Source organism: Melanerpes formicivorus, unplaced genomic scaffold (assembly GCF_026170545.1).
Source record: "Melanerpes formicivorus ecotype bairdi unplaced genomic scaffold, bMelFor1.0.p_v2 SCAF_1, whole genome shotgun sequence".
NCBI lineage: Eukaryota > Metazoa > Chordata > Aves > Piciformes > Picidae > Melanerpes > Melanerpes formicivorus.
The window spans coordinates 53,819,194-53,841,411 of NW_027142353.1; the positions used below are offsets into that span (position 1 = coordinate 53,819,194).

Below are 22,218 nucleotides of genomic sequence, written 5' to 3' on the forward strand. Positions count from 1 at the left end.
GTCCCTAAGCAGGGAGTTCTGCTGTGACAAGTGATAACGTTGCATCTGGTTTCATAGCTTGCTTTTTAGACATCCATAAAGCTGAACTGTTCTCCCATTCAAGCATTCTGTTAGAGGCAAAAGTATGCTCAACTGAGCGGATCACAGGAAAATATTTAAGCTATCAGCCTCATAACGTGACAATCTAGACACAAAGGAAGGGGTACTGACAGTACCTTGTAGAGGCAGACTTAAATCTTTATTGATGATCTTGATGGAGACAGTGTGTCATCAGTAAGTTTACAGATGACACCAATGAGGCCAAATGCCAGGTCCTGCACTTGGGTCACAACAACCCCAAGCAACAGGCTTAGGGAAGTGTGGCTGGAAAGCTGTCTGGCAGAAAGGAACGTGGGGGTTCTAACTGACAAGCAAATGAATATGAGCAAGCAGTGTGCCCGGGTGGCCATGAAAGCCAATGGCATCCTGGCTTGTATTAGAAATGTTGAGTCCAGCAGCAGCAGGGAGGTGATCATCCCCTTGTACTCAGCTCTGGTGAGTCTACACCTTGAGTATTGTGTCCAGTTTTGCGCACCTCAATACAGGAGAGATGTGGAGGTGCTGGAGCCAGTGAAGAGGAGGGCAACGAAACTGGGGAAGGGCCTGGAGAATAAATCTTAGGAAGAGCGACTGAATGAGCAGGGGATGGTTAGTTTAAAAAAGAGGAGGCTGAGGGGAGACCTCATCATTCTCTTACAACCACCTGAAAGGACATTGTGGGGAAGCTGGTGCTGGTCTCTCAGGTAATTAGTGATAGAACAAGAGGGAATGGCCTCAAGCTGCAACTGGGAAGGTTTAGACTAGACATTAGGAAAACATTTTCACAGAAGGAGTGGTCAGGCATTGGAATGGGCTGCCAAGGGAGGTGGTTGAGTCACCAACCCTGGATGTGGTGCTTGGGGATGTGCTTTAGGGGTGAACCTTGTAGAGTAGGGCTATTGGTTGGACTTGGTGATCCTGAGGGTCCCTTCCAACCTGAAGGTTTCTGTGTGATTCCGTGTGAAATGCTTTTGCAACTACAACTACTCACGATCAAATGCAGCAAGCATCTCACTACAGTGCATAATGTTATGAGAAGAAAATGTTCATCTGAAGCTGAGGAAGGAAAACCAAAGCATTACAGAGCCTGCTATTTGTGCTTTAAACACTTTTGAGAAGCACTTTAGAACACGCATCATACGTTTTGTCCATTCTAACTACTCCCGGCCTGCAATCCCACCTAACTCTACTTAGCATGTCTGAACATACAACTGCGGTATAACAAACAAAGTTGCCGTGAACAGACCTAGTATCTGGGGACAGTGATCCCTCGGAAGACGCTCCATGGTACACACTTTGAGACAACCTGTTGTCAGGTCTAAGCTCTTTGTCATATGCCATCATATTCCACTCCTGGCGTCTGTTCCTGGCTTTTCTAACCTTTTTCACCTCACGGGTGGTGCCATCTATACGCTTTTGCTCCTAATGTTCCGAGGGAAGAAATAAAGCATGCAAAGAGAGAAAAACAGGGAAAGGGAAAAAGCTGGTTAACACGCAGTTAGAGTGCATGAAAACAAGACCAGATTTACAGATGAAGCCAAGTCTTCACACAATTTCTCTGCACTGAAAATGAAAATATCTCCTTATGCTATCAACCTCATTAGTAGTAAGACTGCTTCTCTGCCCTCCTTCTGTAGGATGCACATGCTGCTGTGATATGGCACTGCTGCTCTTCTCAATCAGAAATGTGACTGATTTTAAACACCACAAAGTTTAAATTCTTCTGACATCACATGCCCTTTATTTAGACTGACCTGTGCCACCTATAATTTCCTTCTCCTGCAAATCTGTCTTGTGTTGCATTTGCTCAGGGTTATTTTGGTTACCTGTTAAGGTCACAATCACTTGAGGCCTTGGTGAAGCGTGGAAGATTTTGAAACCCTTCCCTATTTCATAGTTTAGGTGAAAGCATTTTTTGTTTGTTTGAGTTTCTTCCACCTTCTTTGAACTAAGTACTGAAATTCTTCCTAGTTTTCCCTCATCATTGTTTCCCATTATCTTACATAAAAATGAGTGACACTAATCCTCTCTGAATGTGTCAGTAATATTCAGGCCAGTAATATATTAGTGCTTGACAGCTTCATGACAAATCAGCCTGGTTAGGTTTTTAAATCTTTCTATATAATATCAGGCCAAATCACTGTCAGTGTTTATCCATCAGTAAGATTCCCTAACAGTGAGCTCAACGCTTCCACACCTCTCTGACTTCTCTCACCTACTTTTGACTACTTGGTATGAATATAAAAACTATATTGCTGCTTCAGTAGGGGAAAAAAATAAGGTCTGCTCAATCCAAACCAAGGAGGAGATTTGTGCTGCTCTTTTTTTCAGCATTTATGAAGGTATTGGATTTTTTTTCTGATTCCCTCTAGAGCCCACATCTTAGCACACTAATTAATAAAGGTTAAATATGTTTTACTTATTAACAAATCCATATTATATTTTGGGCTGCTAGAAGAATAGTTCCTTGTTAAGTAATTATATTGATATTCCATGAATGTGGTCATAATCATTTGTACTTGAGGTCTGTAAAATGCTGATATGCAAACATTTTATTGCTGATTCTCTACCTCCAAAGTAAAGATAAATAGCTAGAAATAGCTAGAAAGCCAGTCTCACCAAAAGGGTACATCATAGATGTCTATGATGCAGTGTGCCCAGGCAGCCAGGAGGGCCAATGGCATCCTGGCCTGCATCAAGAACAGTGTAGCCAGCAGGATCAGGGAGGTCATTCTCCCACTGTACGCTGCACTGGTTAGGCCACACCTCGAGTCCTGTGTCCAGTTCTGGGCCCCTCAGTTTAGGAAAGGTGTTGACTTAGTGGAATGAGTCCAGAGAAGGGCAACAAAGTTGGTGAGGGGTTTGGAACACAAGCCCTATGAGGAGAGGCTGAGGAAGCTGGGGTTGCTTAGCCTGGAGAAGAGGAGACTCAGGGGTGACCTTATTGCTCTCTACAACTACTTTAAGGGAGGTTGTAGACAGGCAGAGGTTGGTCTCTTCTCCCAGGCAGCCAGCACCAGAACACGAGGACAGTCTCAGGCTGTGCCAGGGGAGGTTTAGGCTGGAGGTTAGGAAGAAGTTCTATACAGAAAGAGTGATTGCCCATTGGAATGGGCTGCCCGGAGAGGTGGTGGAGTCACCATCATTGGAGGTGTTCAGGAGGAGACTTGATGGGGTGCTTGGTGCCATGGTTTAGTTGTTTAGGTGGGTTGGATTGGTTGATGGGTTGGACGTGATGATCTTGAAGGTCTCTTCCAACCTGGTCTATTCTATTCTATTCTATTCTATTCTATTCTATTCTATTCTATTCTATTCTATTCTATTCTATTCTATAACACTTTATTTCTTCAAAACCAGTGGGGCAGGCCAATTACTAGCAGCTGACAAAACTATATATACCTCTAACTACATATACCTCAAACAGAGCAGTTTTACATTGTTCCAGTAGTGCTTTAATTACCTTGACAAACAATGGTGACAACCCTAGTTTCAGGGCCTTAGGACAATGACAATATTTCTAAGGGAGCTGATACCTTTCAAAATAACTAGTTAGAGATATTTCTTAGGTAAGCCCAGCAATATTAAGGAGAGTTATATCCTTTAGATGAGTGTAATAGAAGCTGTGGCAGACAAGTGGATGCTGTGGGTTAAGCCAGAAAACAGGTACATCATTCAGCTGTTGGCAAGAAATTATTCCAGCAAACACAGACACGTTTCAGCCCTAAAACAGAGTTAAGTTAATTCTGATATTTGCATCAAGAGTTAGGAAATTATATTTCAGGCATCTTAATAAAGAGCAGGAGCTAGTAACAGGAAGTAGCTTCAGTAAGTACTTGCAATATTTTCAAAACACTGGAAGCATGAGCCTAGAGTATTTCCCTGACTTCAGATCCTATCCATCACCAGAAATGGAGAATGATTTTGTTAAAGTAAAGCCCTCCAAATATAAAGATTTCCAGCTACTTAAACAAACATTCATCAGAATAAAAACTGAGAACCATAAAGTCAAACAATAACCTTCCTTTTCTCTACTACAGTCATTCAGTTCAGACTATTACTGGTACATGCATAAGTCAATATTAACTTTGACTCTTAGGTGCTGATCTACTGGGAGTTTGGCAGAAACCACTTGCCCCCCAGAAACAAACCAAAACAACTAAACAACAACAAACCAACCCAAAACACCCAAACAAAACCCAAACCACTCAAACAAAACCCAAAGCACCCAAACAAAACCCACCAAAAACAACCCCACAAAAAAGCCCAACCAACCAAGCCAACCCCACCAAACAGCAAGAGAGGATTTGGTACAGTTCTCAAACTTAAATAATTAAAGTAAGTTCTTTTCAGAGCAAAAGTTCACTTGAAAGCCAAAACAGAGAAAGCCTGTGTTGAATCTCTGCAGTTAACTGAATGCAGAGACAACAAATGGGGCATTTGAAGGCAAGAAAATGAAACTCCTCACAAACCTGCTGCTGCAACAGCTCAAGCATTTAAGGCAAATTAGCAAAATAACATCAGAAAACTAATTCCCTGGTGCAAGGAGTACTCTCAGGCTTCACTGACTGCATGAAAAATAGAGGCTAAAACCCAGCTAGACTTAGTTAGCTTAGCAGGACTGCATCTGCATTTGGATGTCTAGTTCATAATTTGCTAAACAATACACATCTATTTCAGCTGCACAGTTTCTCAACAACTTCCATGTTTTGTGCCTCTGTAGAGTTCAACTTGCATACAGAATTCTCACTTAGATTTAAAACACAACTTCAGGCAGGAAATTGTTTATAGATGCCCTGCATTAATTCCTGGCAAATGCTAGCAGAGAGGCAAGAACAAAAGAAAAGCAGAATCCATTAAGCAGCCTGTGTAATGAACAGTGCCTGTGAGACATCTCACCCAACCTCCAGCTCTCTAAAGGTTCCAGATGATACAAAGCTCATTTGTCACACCAGCTTCTGGAGAACCAAAAGTCAGATTTTTTTCTCCTGTCAAAGTGACAGCTGTCCATGCAAACTGAAATCCATGCTGCTTTCCTCATACTTGCTCTTATTATCTGTTTAATCAGATCAAACAGCACTTGAGGTAGAAGTAATCAAAAGGTAATTATTGTTTTTGTTTATGGATGGCTATAATTCTATAGGGTTGGAACTCAGCTTATTTTATATCTGCTTTGTAGACTACAATGAGCCAAAATCCACAATCAATACACCATGGGTGGAAATAAGTGAGAAGTGTTGCCTAAAATACAAACAGAAATTAAATTTGATGTATAAAGTGGATTTCTAAAAATCTCCCTAAAACTATCCCAAAAAATTATCAAGCAATATTCTTTTCTACTTTTAAAAAGATTTTGCTTGGTTTTTTTCTCCTTTTTAACATTAAATCAGAATTGGATTTTATTTTATTTTAATAGCAGTTGACAGTTTCGTTTTATCCCTTTCTCTACCAAAAAAAGATCTAAATTTGAAGGGGGAAAAGGTGGGAGGTAAAAACCCCAAGGGTGCAATTATCCCTGTGTATTTTTCATAAAGAAATAATGAATTAAATTCTAAACCTCAACAACTAAACCAGAGAATCAGAGCTGCTTTAATTGTTTCCAGTCTCATAACAAGCTCTGTGCCTTATCACACTGAGAATATAGCTGGATTATAACTTTGCATATACATTTGCATACTATCATACAAGTAACCCTGTGAATATTTTCCAGTACTTTGCTTTAGATGATAGAATAGAATAGAATAGAATAGAATAGAATAGAATAGAATAGAATAGAATAGAATAGAATAGAATAGACCAGACCAGGCTGGAAGAGACCTTCAGGATCATCGCGTCCAACCTATCAACCAATCCAACACCACCTAATCAACTAAACCATGGCATCAAGCACCCTGTCAAGTCTCCTCCTGAACACCTCCAATGATGGTCACTCCACCACCTCCCCAGGCAGCCCATTCCAAAGGGCAATTACTCTCTCTGTATAGAACTTCTTCCTAACATCCAACCTGAATCTCCCCTGGCACAGCCTGAGACTGTGTCCTCTTGTTCTGGTGCTGGCTGCCCGGGAGAAGAGACCAACATCCGCCTGTCTACAACCTCCCTTCAGGTAGTTGTAGACAGCAATAAGGTCACCCCTGAGTCTCCTCCTCTCCAAGCTAAGCAGCCCCAGCTCCCTCAGCCTCTCCCCATAGGGCTTGTGTTCCAAACCCCTCACCATCGTTGCCCTTCTCTGGACTCGTTCCAGCAAGTCAACATCCTTCCTAAACTGAGGGGCCCAGAACTGGACACAGTACTCGAGGTGCAGCCTAACCAGCGCAGTGTACAGGGGCAGAATGACCTCCCTGCTCCTGCTGGCCACACTGTTCCTGATGCAGGCCAGGATGCCATTGGCCCTCTTGGCTGCCTGGCACACTGCAGGCTCATGTTCAGCCTACCATCAATCAGTACCCCCAGGTCCCTCTCTGCTTGGCTGCTCTCCAGCCACTCTGACCCCAGCCTGTAGCACTGCATGGGGTTGTTGTGGCCAACGTGCTGAAAATATTTACTCAAGCTCTTTCAACTCTAATATTCAATACTGAGATGCCTCTCAAAACAGAAGGCATTTTGGAGTCATACTCCTAACTGGAAGACCTGATTGTTTCTTTCAGAACTTATAAACTCGAATACTGTGTCCAGTTCTGGTATCCCCATCATAAAAAAAAGGACACAGAGCTATTTGACCTAGTCCAGAGGACGGCCACAAAGATGATCCAAGGGCTGGAACACCTCTTCTGTGAGGACAGGCGGAAGGAGCTGGGGCTGTTCAGCCTGGAGAAGAGAAGACTCCGGGGTGGGGACCTTATAGCTGCGTTCCAATAGCTGAAGAAATCCTGCAGGAAGGCTGGAGAGGGACTTTTTATAAGGGTGGCTAAGCAATAGGAAAAGGGAAAACGGTCTTAAGCTGAGGGAGAGTAGGTTTGGATTGGATCTTAGGAAGAAGTTCTTCAGTCTGAGAGTGGTGAGACTCTAGAATAGGCTGCCCAGGGTGACTGTGGATGCCTCCTCCCTGGGGCTGTTCAGGGCCAGGCTGTATGAGGCCTTGAGCAGCCAAGTCTAGCTGAGAGGCATCCCTGCCCATGGCAGGGATATTGGAGCAGATGATCTCTAAGGTCCCTTCCAACCTAAGCCATTCTATGAAAACTATTAATTCACCAAAAACTTTAGTTAAACCAAGTCTTTAAGGTTTGTTTAAAAATGTGGTAATCAGAAAGGTTTGGTTAGCAACAGGAACAAAGGAATCAATAGTATTTCATAAAAGTAGACTAGTAGACTTCCCAGTCAGGGCCTACAATTTGATTTCTTAGCAGCTACCGTGCATATTAGGATAAATATACACACATCATACACAGGATGTATATACACAAATATAATTTAGCATGTATATTCACATATTAGGCATTATGGTACTCATATATTACATGTGTATGTATGCTACTATATTATGCTACCTGTTTGGCCTGCATTAGGAATAGTGTGGCCAGCAGGAGCAGGGAAGTCATTGTGCCCCTGTACTCTGCATTGGTTAGGCCACACCTTGAGTACTGTGTCCAGTTCTGGGCCCCTCAGTTTAAGAAGGACATCAAGACACTTGAACATGTCCAGAGAAGGGCAACAAGGCTGGGGAGAGGCCTTGAGCACAAGCCCTATGAGGAGAGGCTGAGGGAGCTGGGATTGTTTAGCCTGCAGAAGAGGAGGCTCAGGGGTGACCTCACTGCCCTCTATGACTACCTGAAAGGTGGTTGTAGCCAGGAAGGGGTTGGTCTCTTCTCCCAGGCAACCAGCACCAGAACAAGGGGACACAGTCTCAAGCTGTGCCAGGGGAGGTTTAGACTCGAGGTGAGGAGAAAGTTCTTCACCGAGAGATTCATTGGAATGTGCTGCCCGGGGAGGTGGTGGAGTCACCATCCCTGGAGGTGTTCAAGAGGAGATTGGACGTGGCACTTGGTGCCATGGTCTAGTCATGAGGTCTGTGGTGACAGGTTGGACTTGATGATCCTTGAGGTCTCTTCCAACCTTAGTTATACTGTGATATTGTTTATACATCCACATATATCTTACTGCTCTCTACAACCACCACAAAGGAGGCTGTAGTGAGGCCAGTGTTATTTTTTTCTCCCAAGTAACTAGCAATAGGACAAGAGGAAATGGGCTTAAGTTGTGCCAGGGGAGGTTTAGATTGGATATCAGGAAAAATTTCTTGACTGAAAGAATGGTAACTTGTTGGAACAGGCTGCCCAGGGAGGTGGTAGCTGCCATGCCTGGAGGTATATGTGGCTCTTCAGCATATAGTTTAGTGGCCATGGTAGCTGGGTCAGTGTTAGACTCAATGATCTATAAAGGTCTTTTCCAACCTTATAAGTCTATGATTCTATGTATAGGTATTCTAATAGAAAAGATAAATAAGTAGCTTCTTTCTCTTTCCTCTGAGCAGTCTGTGTCTTGTTTGTATTCTTTTTAAATCTCTTATCTCTCACTGAACCCATCTAAAAGGGCACCTTCTGCCAGGTAAGAGAGGCAGTCACTGCTTCAAAGTTTTGGGGGTCTTTTGTTGATTTTTTTGTCGATGTTGTGGGGTGTTTTTGCATAATTATTCTCAAAATATCTTAAAGCCCTCAGATCTGATATTGAAAAAATGACCCCAAAGAAGCTGCAAAAGTAGCAACTGCTTTCTTCCTTCAGAATTAAAATCCATGAAGAAAATCTTGAATGCATGAGAACACACATCTTGGATCCAACTGCTGAAGACATTCTAGAAGGACTGAAGGCACTTTTCTACGAAAAAGCCTTTTTTTAATTGGTTTTAAACTTAGAGGAAACAAAGAAAATTACTCCTAAAATTAATCTTCTCTTGTTGCTGAACTTGTTGCAGCAATTTTGCTGTGTGTTATAATCTTACTAACTTGTAACAGGCATAGTTAAGTGAAGAGTTACTATCAAGGCATTAGGAAGGAAAAAAAAAATCCAACAAAGTATTTCTTTGTGGATGCACTCACGTTTTGCTGCAGGAGCTGATGGTGCTGGATAAAGAACTTATGAAAATGAAGGAAGCCATAACACAAACTCCTCTTTTTTTTCCCTGCCCTCTTAAATCACGGTGTCTTCCTCCAAAGCACAACGGGGACATTTTGCTGAATACTAATAAGCAGATACTGGCAAAGGATTAAAGAAAGTGTCTTGGAAGATAACTAACAGTCCTCCTAAAAATCAATTTGCCAACTTTTTGAGATAGTCAGCATGAGCTATAAAAACTGAAGCAGCTGATTCTACAGACGCGTATAAAGAGGAATATTGTTTCCACGCACACCCACTAAGTGTGACCTAGCAAATCCTGGATACCCATACACCAACCTGTAATACATGCATTTGCTATCATGTTTCTGCTTTTACCTTTTGTCTTCTCTTTTCTTTTCTCTTATCTTCAGTATCTTGTAACATTTTTTCTTTCCAAAGATCAAAGAAATAGGAAGGATCAGTGTAGAACTTCAATCCATCTTTCTTATCATCCCTGGAAATAACAGCAGAAGAAAAGCTAAGAAAATATGAACCAGTATTTTTCAAACTAAGAAAACTCACTTTTGACAATCATCCAAGTTTCAGCTTTATTGCATCATATGATGCCAAGTCCATCAAATGCCATCCTTGGTAGTTACAGTTTACAATTGGCTTGATTTTTGCCAAGAATCTCAGGGGAAAGGAGTAGAATCCACAGACTTTGGGAGACACTCCCAGGCCTCATCAGAGCTTAGCAGGAATTGGCTAGGCTTCCACATCAGCCAGCTCACCAGAGTGAAACTCATTGGAGCTGCAAGATCAGAGCCAAGACAGGATGTGTAGAGGATAGTGGAGCATAAGACTGGAACTCAACAATCTCAAAATAACTGGAAAATGAGTATTTGGCTCAATCCAGATGAGTTTAGGAACAAAGCAGGTCTTAGTACCTTTGCCCTTGTGACAGGGAATACAAGACAGTCACAATTCTCAGCAGGACTCTTCCAACTAGGGGAAGGGCTAGGAAAGAGTTTGAATCCTACCAGACTATTCTAGGAGGATTGGAGACAGAGCTGATCTGAGCGTGACACCTCTAATTGTCATCAGGAGCCACAGACACTCAAACTAAGAATCCACAAAAGAAAAAGCATGCTATCAAACCCTGGTTTGACCCCATGGCCTGAAAATAGGAAAGCTTCTTATATTTTAAACTCCTGGAAAGCAATGGATGTAGAGGAAGATAACATGGTGCCAACAGTGTTAAGAGCAACCTGAGTCTCACTTGCTAAACTGGTGTCCTTCTCAGAATCCCTTTTGGCTATGGGTTCTTAATTCCTTCCTGGGGAAAATTTAATGACAGCTGAGTGCCAGTTTCCATCAGCAAGACCAAAAGTGATTGAGATCCAGCACATGGAAACCTTGAAACCACTGGAACAGGGTACAGAGGAGATCTGGTATGCTGTCTGGTTGTACAGCCACAAAACCCTGACATTGTGTGCTAGATCTCTTCACTGCAGACATCTATCCTACTGCATAGGGTACTCAGGCCACTCTTCCACCCCTCCAGCTGTGGTTGACTACAATTTGAAGTTCATTTAACCTTTGTCTAAGGCAAATACAAACCAATTCAAATTCAGCAGATGTAAAAGACTTACCAAGAAATATAATTAAGTAAATATCCCTAAAGTATCCTTAACAAAACAGGAATAACAATAAAGGTCACTGACACTATCATCCAGATCCATATTGGAACATAGCTGTGCAGAACAATTGATCAATAGCAACTCTTACTGACTGGATCCTCTAAACAAAGCATCACAAAATTGGCTGCAGCAGCAGCAAAACCCACGTCCTTCAGCTACAAATTCAGCAGTTTTACCTTCCAAGAAAAAAGCTCTTAAGAATGAAATACGCTGCAAATGCTCTTCTGTGTCACTCCTAAAACAATTTCAAACAATTTACTGCAGATTGAGCTCCTGCTTTACACAGATGCTTCGTGATCTAGTACCCCTCAAGAGTGGAAGGACACAGTAAAATACGTGTTGTTCACAACCCTTCAGACAGCTGTATTGTATTATTTTCATGCACAATAATAAACCTAAAGGAACAAGGACCAAGAAACAGGAAACTAAATCCTGCTTGTTGATCTTTTATTCACCAGTAAGTAACCGGGAAAAGAAAAGATAAAGATTGTGTGTGCACACCTGTGTGTGTTGTGGGTAAGAGGGAGAATAGAGGGAAGGCAAAAGCAACGAATCCAACTTTCTGGATACATGAACTAAAGGGAGCAATTTAGTATATTAATTTTCTTTTCCCTTTTTACATAATCAGTTGCCCTTGCTCTCTGATCCTGTGCTGCCAAATAACACTTGTGCTGAATTATAATGACTTTGGCTGAATTATGACAACTTTTGTCAAGCACAGCTTACAACTTTTCAGTCTGGCAGCAGCAATTTTTGTCTCCATAGACAGGGAAGACCCTGCAAAAACAAATCTCAATAACCAGTACAGCTTTTCCCTTCTGTTGTGGTTATTCTCTGCATAGAGGAGACAAAGAGGAAAGTACAAGAATGTAAACAATGCTTCCATACCTATAAGGTGAAAGAATATTCAGAGGTGGTGGTTTGTCACTCTGATTATAAATATCAGCCACTGGGTTAGGAATGCTGTTCTTTGAAACTACCTGCTGGTCTTGAATTGTGGAGCTCTTGAATGCTTTTTTCATGTTGATATCTTGTAATGATACTGTCAGAAACAAAAATACAGTTATCACAGTTCTGAAATTAGCATAAGTGGATAAACAAGCTCAACAAGCTCAGTTTTATACAATATCTTGTATAAAATATTTCCCCCAAAATACAGAAGGAGAATTGGAAGCTTTTTCTTCAGCAGACAACCCAGATATGTAAGCACAAAGGCATATAAGAATTACCATAGTAAATCAATTAAGTCTCACTTGGTACAGAATCTCACTTAAAATCATGGGACAACAAACTATGTCTTGGAAGAGAATGCAAGAATCCCATCACATGCAGATGTCCAATGATCTCGTTTCATGGTGTTTAATGTGGACTTCTAAAAGTAGAAAGGCTGCTTTGAGCCCAAATCACAAGGGCTGCTGTTTCTCTGGTGCAGCATGTGTTACAATTACATATGCATTCAATCCCAATCGAAGTTTAAATTACAGCCTCCAAAACCTCCTGTGAGAGCGTTCCACATCTTTTACAGTTTTTCACCTCCAAAACCTTTCCATATAATTGAATATCACTTGATCTTAACCTTTCCTTATCTCTCTCTAGAGAGAGAAATACTTAACTGCCATTATACAGCCCAGTAACATACTTCTAGTTTATCTCTTCATGTCCACCTCTGGGAGAAACAAAACTAAGTCTTCTCAGTCTTTCATTTCAAATGAAAGATCTCAGTTGTTTTTTACTTGTTCCTGTCACTTGTAGCAAGGCTTTCCTTCACCCTTAACATAAATGGAGTGACCAATGCTAAAAAAGATCCAGATAATGCCAATAACAATTAAGAAATGATAGTAAGCTCTCCATATAATCTTCCACTCCTAGGCAACCTGATATACATGTTTTTGACTGCACTGAGATCTTCAGTAGCTTATCAACAATGGCACCCCCCATTTTTGCACTTGATCCAGATGTCAGGAATCATCTAAGCAGGGAATACCTGCAGTCACTGGACCAGATGTAACTGAATGTGGAAGCAAACATACGTGTTACAGCTTTTAGAGCTAGACAGAGACACAGGTTTTACCTTCTCATTTAAATATGCACCTTCAAGCAGTGTGTTACTTAGATCTGTTGGGTTTGGTGTGCATTTATGGAGCAAATAACTGAACACATGAGAATATGTCAGTATGTTAAGGGAAATACTGTTTCTAGTGAGCAGAACTCCATGGAGGATTTCACCCAGTTGATGCACACAGAGGTAGAACAATATGAGAATAAAAATGACTGCAGAACAGACACTACTAGTATAGTTTACGACCACTCTACCCTGAGACAGAGAAATAAATAGATCTGCTGCTTCAGGTTTTTTCCAATATTGTGACTTACTTCCAGCAAGGTCTAGATTTACTCACTTCTGATTCATTACACTCACAAACTAAACGTTTTCCCTGTGAAAAAGGCATCTTAATGGCTCCATTACTACAGAGGCTTCTTGAAGTAACACTAACTCAAAAATGAAGACAGTTATACAACTCTGGAATATTTTGTCTCGGTCTGCTAACATGGCTTTTCCCAGCTTGCCTCACTGCGAAAACAAGATGAAATATCAGTTCAGGATCGCTTTGAAAAGACAGAGGTAGTTGTGTAATTAAATGCTGTGGTCTTGTCAACATCATTTCTGGCTCACTGCTTCCATGCAATTACCTACCCTCTTCTACTGTTGAATCCAGCTGGGTAACTTTGACAGCAAGGCGATCAATTCTGTCTTGAAGGGAATTTGCTCTGATGTAGAAGCTGTTGGCCTCATTAAACAATTCACCAAATATGTCTTCAGCATGTTTGCCTGTGTAGGAAAATAGACAGGGAAAACCCTTCGCTAAAGCCTTACAAAAGACAAATGGCTTCAATATCATGAAGTTATAATCAAACGCAGTAGCTGTAGGATTGTAACAATGGTTTGTCGTTCAACAAAATTTTGGGCAAGCAGGTTTGCACAAAAATCTCAAAATACACCATAAATGCTGCCTGAATTCTGTTCTCCTGGACATCCTGGTTAGTTTTCTACCTATAAAAAAACTGGGAGACTTTCAAATTTTAATCCATATGTAGCTGAACTACTGCCAAGTGACACATAAGCGATCATTGAAACCTGCCCCGATGATGAAAATAAAAGCCCACGAAAGTTACTGCTGTCTGTAGAAGCTTCCAAAGTAAACTTTGAAATCTAAACTCTTGTGATTCATAGTCATTAAGATTTAATTATAAGCATAAGCAAAAGCCAACATCAAAATGAAGGCAAAGTAAAACAAATAAAACCCAGGATCCTCATGCAAGGCAGCCCGCCCACTTCTACAAATGCTCACTGTACACATGTTGCTGTCACTGGAATCTTTTGAGAGGTGAGTATGGCAGCAGTGAGGCATTTACCCATGGCCAGTCTGGACTTGGTACAGCACAATCTTTTCAGCCTGTCTTTCAAGCTGCTGTATTTTATCAGTCACTATGACAGTGGATAGTCCACCTCGGATCTCTGTCTCAGAGCCTACCCTAGAAGTGATACAGCAGACACGGACAGATCCTCATGCATGCCCATTCCTTGCCTAGACCTCCCAACCAGCTTGACTCCTCATCTGCCCCAGTCTGGACTGGTTGAGCATTTCAGATCAGAATCTCCAAAATTAACACTTCCACCCCAGAATTTTCCCTGTAATCTTCACATTCTACCCAAATTCTTTGCTCCTACTCCCTCAGCTGATAGTACCACACCTACTTATCCCAGTCCCTCCTACCCAGATACCGCTGCTTTGTTCAAATTCTCTACCTCCAATTCCTGCTGCCAGCACTCTTCTCAAGATAGCCACACTTCCATGTGTGAAAAGCAAAATTCTGACTCCTGAATTTAACCATGCTTTTTGAGAAAAAGCAAATGTTAAAACCCTATTTGTGAATAAAACTGATCCTGTCGTGACCTGTATCACGAGGAGACTGAAGAGATTAAATGAAGGGGAGGGGAAAGCGAAGCTTTGCTTAATAGCTGGAGTAATACAGAATATGTATTAAGTTCCAAATCAAAAGAAATTGTTGTCATTCTAAGTTGGGTCCTGCAACCAAATGTAATTTCCATGTACAGATGTAGTGGAAACTTCAGTCAAGAGTCCATCCTGTGAACATCTGGAGACCATAATTTGAGGAAAAAAATAGCCACACTTAGGAAGCCAACAGGATCTGACTCCTTCTTGGATCATTTACTTGAGGGGGTGGAGTAGGGAAGAGAACACCACCACTAAAACAATATCTGAAAGCACTGTGTGTGAATTACAAATAATATTCTATTTATATAATTTGACTGCCTTGCTTGGAGTAGAGGACTTAAGCAGTAATAGATTTCTTCACCAAGTGTATGACTAGCCAATAATCAACCCAAAAATGTTATGATGTTTTGGTGTACCCCAACTCTGCTTTCATATGTATGTAAAATTGGACAGGCAAGGCATGCTGCCTACCTGCTCCTCATTTTCTCCCCCTCCAAAACAGAAGTCACACAACCAGAGAAGAGTTGAGGGTGAAAATCATCTAGTTCAACTCACTGCTCAAAGCATGGTCAGACAGAGCAGGTTGCCCAGGACTGTGCTCAGTTACACTTTGAATACTTCCAAAGATGGAGGCTCCACAACTTTTCTAGGCAATCTGTGCCAGCGCTCTCAGATTCACCTTCACACTAAAGAGTGTTCTCTATGTGCTTCCCAGCAGATAGCTGAGATTCAATTATAATCTCCATTTGATTTAGTTGCTGCAAATGAAGAGGCTATTCCAAGCTACGGAACAAATACGCTTCTCAACTCTTACAGCTAAATAAAGCAGGTATTACCTTCTCCAGCCACTGGTATTCAGAGCTCAAAACATCAACACATTTTAATGGATGTTAGTTTATGTTAATATATTGAAATCAGCCTGCTGAGCAAAGATTGCTGCATTCTAGGATTAAACACATCACCTCTAATGAAGTCAAGCAGACAGGTGCTTGTCAGTTATCTTTCAGGAGCCAAAACAGTCACAAAGTTGATTTGTGGGAACATACTTCTTTTAATATGGAATCCTATTTACTATTGTTGTTATTTTAAAGCACTTGCTCCTCTAAACTAGTGAAATACAGGCTATCGATCTCCTGTCAGTAAAAACAGTGACATGGTAAAGCAATATTGGAACATATTATTCTGATTAACATCATGCAGTAAGTTTTACAAGTAAAGGAATATTTCTCTTGTGTTTTCTATGCTAACATCTTTTTCACTGGACTTTCAAACAATACAGAAACAAGCAAAACAAAACTATCTGAAGTTACAAGCATGTACTTTTCAACTTAAGAGCTATTTTGGTACTGTAAAAACTGCTTAAAAACATATGTGAAACCTAAAGATTTGTTAATAAAACCCCAACCAAACAACAACAAAACACAGTTATGCAGTCTTTCCTTCTAAGGCTCCCTCCAACCACAGAAAGAGTTGAGAGGAAATTTAGTCACAATGTTGCCTTATCAAATCACTGTAGGCAAGAGGCTTCATTGTCAATTACAAGAACTCTGTTTACCACTGAGAGGGTTGGACTGCAAGACCTTTGGAGGTCCCTTCCAGCCCAGACCATTCTATGAAGTGTTTGTTAACTACAGAGGGGGTTGGACTGTAAGACCTTTGGAGGCCCCTTCCAGCCCAGACCACTCTATGAAGTGTCTCTTTCCACTTCCACAGGCCACCTTTGTGGAGCTGTGTATTTGATCACTCATAATCAAGTCCTACTGCTCACGATGCTCCAAGCACTGTGAGACATTTCTGGAGACCAATATTTCACAAATTGAAATAATCTCTCTATCCAAATCCTGCAGTAATTACATAAAACATCACCTTGCCAGATCAGTTTAGAATGTCTCTAGCAGAGACCAGACACCACCTGAGTTAATTACAGTTTATTTCCACATACTGCATAAAAGGGTGAACATTAACACATTGAATCTGTTGCCCCAAAGGTGTCTTTAGTCAGCAAAAGTGCTCAGTGTTGGAACAGAAAAGGAATTCAACAGTGGTGCTGGCTTAACTGAACACCAGAAACCCAACAGTGTTTTATTACTTTGACTAGTTTCCTGCCACAGATTTGAGTCCAAAAAGTACAGCTTCCCTATGTATTTCTTCTTCCCCATCACAAGCATGTGGGAAAACATATTAAAATTAATAGAAGTATTTACAGTGCATTAAAAGGGTTACAATTTTTCACACCATAAGCATGCACTGTCAAAGAGAAAAGGTAGAGCAATGTCATCACCTGGCATTCAGGCGTCCATTCTGCAAGGCACTGGAAGAAAGATGACACTAGAGCTGGCCGTCCCCCAGGGGAGCCAGCACTGCACTAATGCCCTCCTCACAGTCCTAGGTAACCAACTGGTGTTTTGTAAACTGGAATTCACCCATGCCATGACCATTTTATCACAACATGGAGTAGAAGAGAGTGATTCAGCCCACCCATTTGTAACCAGACTAATTTGCATCAGAAACATAGTTGCCCTCTGGCCTGGTTTTGGTTTGTTTTGATGGGGGGAGGGGGGAATGGTGCAGGGTTTTGTTTGGTTTTGTTTTCCTTGTTTGGGTTGGTTTTGCTTTGGTTTGGAGTCTTGGGGTTGGGTTTTTTGTTTGTTTCAAAAAGGCAAAAGTGGTAGCCTGTTACTGACCAAGTCTTGATTTTCATCTGTTTCCCCATACCTCCAGATAACTAATTCCCAAAAACGTAATTCCCCAACTCAATTTGATTTAGCAGTGATAAAGAGGTCACACAAAGCTACATGCACCATGCTCAGGGCTGCAAGCAAAGTAGTGAAACTGACAAATTACTGGCAAATCTACCCAAGAAAACACTAGGACACAAGCAGATGGACATTGCTCTTTGCAAGCAAGAAAAAAGTCTTCTGGGTTCCCACAGATCACATTTCCCCCATTTCATGTTGTACAGCAAAAATCATTTGGTATCACTTGCATGTTGGTCAAAGAAATAGCTCTGCAGCCATATACAGACAGTTTGTATCCATGTAGGAATACTGTCAGGCTGAGATCCTATCTGAATGAGTGGAGAAGCCAAACATATAAAGATTGAAAAGCAATTGAATACCCACAGAAAGAATTGGCAATGCGACGTGAAATGTTCATGTGCTGACTGAAAGTTAATTAAGAGGATCTCAATACAGGTTTTAATATTTAGTCTTCAAAAACAATCTGATGCAATTTATTTTTTCTTCCTCATCTATACACACATGCAAAACTCAGTAAGAAAATCGTGGTACAACAAATCCTGTTGCAGAGAGCAGCTTTTTTTCTTTTCCCCACCAGCAGCCACCAGACCAAACTCCAGTGCCAAAAGTAAGGGAGTATTTGTAGAAGCTTTCTTCCAAGCTGTTTCTCCATGAATGAGTTTTTTAGGTACAGCATCACAGTAGGGGTACAAATGTTCCCAACCCTCCCCATAGCAGACTCTCTCTTCCCAAGTGGATTTGAATGCCCAAGTCAAGTTTTTGCCTTATATATATATATATATATATATATATATATATATATATATATAAAAAGTGAGCAGTTTCATACAGAAAGTTTCTTGCTCTGCCTGAGCTCCAAGCCAGCTGGCTGCAAACAAGTCCAAATCTGAAAACATAATAGAAAAAGAGCTCCACTGAGAGCACATTCCCCTTGGACAGGATCCTGATCATGTCTCCTGAGAAGCAGAGGCAGAAACAAGTCAAATTTGTATGCAACAGATCTGCCAGTTTTTAAGATCCACAAACTCACAGTGCAACATTACAAACCAGTATGACTGCAAGACAGACTTGTGCTTGCTTTCTCCATCCTTCAAGCTGTGGCAACACCAACAAGCTCTGATGCTGTCAGCAGGACATACTACATCAGCTCCAGCACAGAATTTTTCTATGATCATTTTCTTTCTCCCAGTTGGCTTGAAACACAGTCAAAACACACACTGTCTACAGAAAAAAAAGCTTCTGAAAACATGACAGATTTTAGACGATGGAGGAGCCTGGTGGTAGGCTTCACTCATTAAATACCATGTATTCATCTGTTGAAACAAAGGACACATCATTTATTTGCATACATTCCTAACTTGACACTAATGAAGTATTTCAGGGCTGCCTACAGACTTCTGATGACCCGAGAAATCTGTTAAGGGAAAATTGCAGGATATAGCAGCCAGTTCCACAGCAATAATTATAAGAGGCCCTGAATACAAAATGTAACAAAAAGATTAGACCCAAGACCAAATCTGGAGAAATGAAAGCTAGGCATTCCCAGCAAGTCAGACAAGTGAAACGTGTATTGCCCATGCTCTGGCAGCTGTTGTACAACACCAAAATTAGGTCTTATCAGACATCCTTGAATGCATTTAGGACATTAGGCATTCTTTTCAATTTTTCCAGAACTTAAGGACATCAACACTGAGCAACTGCCTGATCAAACTGTAAATGAAACTCAATGACAATGAAAGCAGAAATGAACCATAAATAACATTAGAAACTAACTTGGCAGCTGCTGTGCAAGAAAGATCAAAGAATGACTTGGAAACCTCACTCAAAATATCAACTCAATGTTTAGCAGCAATTAAAATTTGATGAATTCTTGGGGAACTAATGATGAAACAGAAGAAGTCTGTTTTGATTATGATCTGAATTTCTCAACACTCCACATTAAAAACATCCCAACATAGTCTGACACATCCGAAGCAAAAATAACAATGACAAGAAACACAAACCAGTTTCTACCAAAAAAGGGTATGAAGAGATAAGAACTCTCCAACCTGGAAAAGCTATCACCAGGACAAATAAAATCACTGATAATTAAAGAAATGCTGGAGATTAAATCAATTTTCATAATGTTTCTTAAATCAGGAACCAGGAGGTATCAAAAAGAAGAAACAAATCAGTTTCTGTTGTGGGACATTCTGCTGCAGGTCACTGGGCAAGGAAGAAGTGTCATTCAACCATCTAAGCGATTCTAGGTGTGATAGGTTTAGAAATGCTCCTTACATAGGATGATTCAGACCCCCAGCTCAGAAAATCCCCAAATCACTATTAGAAAGTGGAACATACCAAGTTTCTTCTACTCTTGCCCTGAGCATAGGGTATCTCCTGTCAAACTGAACCCTGACCTTAGCGGGACACAAACTCCATACAGATTTTCTTACTTCAAACAATCCCCACTTACAAAGTGAAGGAAACTGATGAAACCGCCACTTCTTTTCTAGGACCAGAGTTATCAGCACAAATCACAGCTGCTGATTGTTAAACATTCTCTGAAGAAATCTCTTCCCTCATTCATTAAGAAGTATTCTTCCTGCAAGCAATCCAGGCACTTTTCTAGAACTGCTATTGGTGGTGGCAATGGACAGGTGTACTGTGTGGGCTAGTCTGTGTGCAGCTGACACCAGCTTGCCTCAACAGTGATTTATGCTTCATTTCACTCAAACTAATTGAACACATATGTATATAAACATTAAAAAAAGTTTTAAAAGTATTATCACATTAAGACAAACTGAAGTTTCAGTCAGATGTGTCATTTGATGCCTTGAGGCAGAAGAGTTTGCTGGCTTCATCTTGTACAAGTGAAAGCCAAGGATAATTCAAGTGCTAGTCTTTGTTCTTGACCCAGTTTTTCCTCATCTTAGAACAATAAGGGCAACAAAGCTGGTGAGGGGTTTGGAGCACAAACCCCATGAGGAGAGGCTGAGGGAGCTGGGGTTGCTTAGCCTGGAGAAGAGGAGGCTCAGGGGTGACCTTATTGCTCTCTACAACTACCTGAAGGGAGGTTGTAGACAGGCAGGGGCTGGTCTCTCCTCCCAGGCAACCAGCACCAGAACAAGAGGAGTCACAGTCTCAGGCTGCGCCAAGGGAGGTTTAGGTTGGATGTTAGGAAGAAGTTCTTCATAGAAAGAGTGATTGGCCATTGGAATGGGCTGCCCAGGGAGGTGGTGGAGTCACCATCACTGGAGGTGCTCAGGAGAAGACTGGATGGGGTGCTTGGTGCCATGGTTTTAGTTGATTAGATGGTGTAGGATGATGGGTTGGACACAATGATCTCGAAGGTCTCTTCCAACCTGGTCTGGTCTATTCTATTCTACTCTATTCTAAATTCCTGGGGCTTTATGTTATAGCTTTTCCATTGTTTGGTTTTGGAGTGTGTTGAGATTTTGAGTTGGGTTTTGGGTTTGACTTTTTTTTTTGTGTGGGTCTTGTCTTTTTTGGGGTTTCTTGGTTTGGTGTTTTTGTGGGGGTGTTCTTTGTGGGGTTTTTGTTTGGGTTTGATTTTGGGAGGGTTTGTAGGGATTTTTTTATTGGTGGGGTTTTTCTTCATTTCGTTTTCACCCCTGTGAATATTTGACAAGCTCTTCTTGTATAAACTTCAGCACAAAACAACAAAGCAGCAACATATTATTACACATAAGAGACAGTATCCTGCACTGTAATTTGTCTTTTTAAAGCAAGTGTTCTCTTTTTCACTTTTCCATCAGGAATCAAATACTTGCAGGAAGCTACAGATACTTACTTAAGCTGCTTAGCTGGCGTATGATAGCAGCAAGGGTACTATTTGTTACACATTCCAGCTCACTGGTAATTCCCTCTGGCAGAGCTCCTCGGCAGAGATGCCGTGGTTCAATATTCCTTTTCACCAAAGGCATGGCTCACAACCTGGAAAGCACAGACAAATATGCATTATCTTTACAAAGACAAGACTAAGAGCTATGAAATTGCATAGCACACATTCATTTTTTTTTTTTCTACAAAATCTACCTCACATTTCTTCTTTTAAAGCACTTGCTTCAGAGAGGGTATGACTCCTGCTGAGACCCTGGAGGTGTGCACTCAAATCAGAAGATAAGAAGAGCACTGCAGATAAGCTCAGAGAATACAGCCCGTGTAGGTAACGTAACACTTTTTGCCTTGGATTCGGTATCAGAGTTACTGTATGCACAGACTTGTACTACAGACCAGAATCACTGGACTTCAGCAGCACACATTTGCATCTATAAAAAACTGGCAGTCCCCACAGCAGTGGCAGAAAAAAAGAAAACAAAATCACTGTCTGGAACAAGCTGGCTTGCTGCCTTGGCAAGCGAGCTGCTGACGCGCTGTCCGCACACTACAGCCCTCTGCCTGCCTCAGATACTGATCTGCCCTTGCTCTGACAGCTCTCAGTCAAAATCATAAACTCATCTGACAGACAAGAGCAAGGGCCTCACGGAAATAGGCTGGGTGAGAATAGGGAAGAAGCTGCAACATGAGGGGGGCAAAAATGGTTTTCCACAGGTGGTGCTGAATGACAACCTGAGTGAGGTAAGAACACCTACTGAAGAGATTTGGGGAATGTGCCTGAGGCGGGAAGACAGT

The 22,218-nt window shown here is 41.4% G+C and overlaps 1 protein-coding gene across 4 annotated transcripts in view; it reads right to left on the reverse strand.

Moving 5' to 3' along the window:
- WASF3 (WASP family member 3) overlaps positions 1-22,218 on the reverse strand; it is a 92,026-nt gene that overhangs the window by 9,331 nt on the left and 60,477 nt on the right. For 3 of the 4 annotated variants that reach the window (XM_068143566.1, XM_068143557.1, XM_068143576.1), the window contains 5 exons: positions 21,377-21,519; positions 13,501-13,635; positions 11,694-11,847; positions 9,502-9,619; positions 1,325-1,500 (listed from right to left, as the gene is read on the reverse strand). In XM_068143566.1, coding sequence (XP_067999667.1) covers positions 1,325-1,500; positions 9,502-9,619; positions 11,694-11,847; positions 13,501-13,635; positions 21,377-21,509 — 716 coding nt within the window. In that variant the 5' untranslated portion in view covers positions 21,510-21,519. The remainder of the gene's footprint in view (positions 1-1,324; positions 1,501-9,501; positions 9,620-11,693; positions 11,848-13,500; positions 13,636-21,376; positions 21,520-22,218) is intronic. The other variant, XM_068143586.1, reaches the window with a different exon arrangement.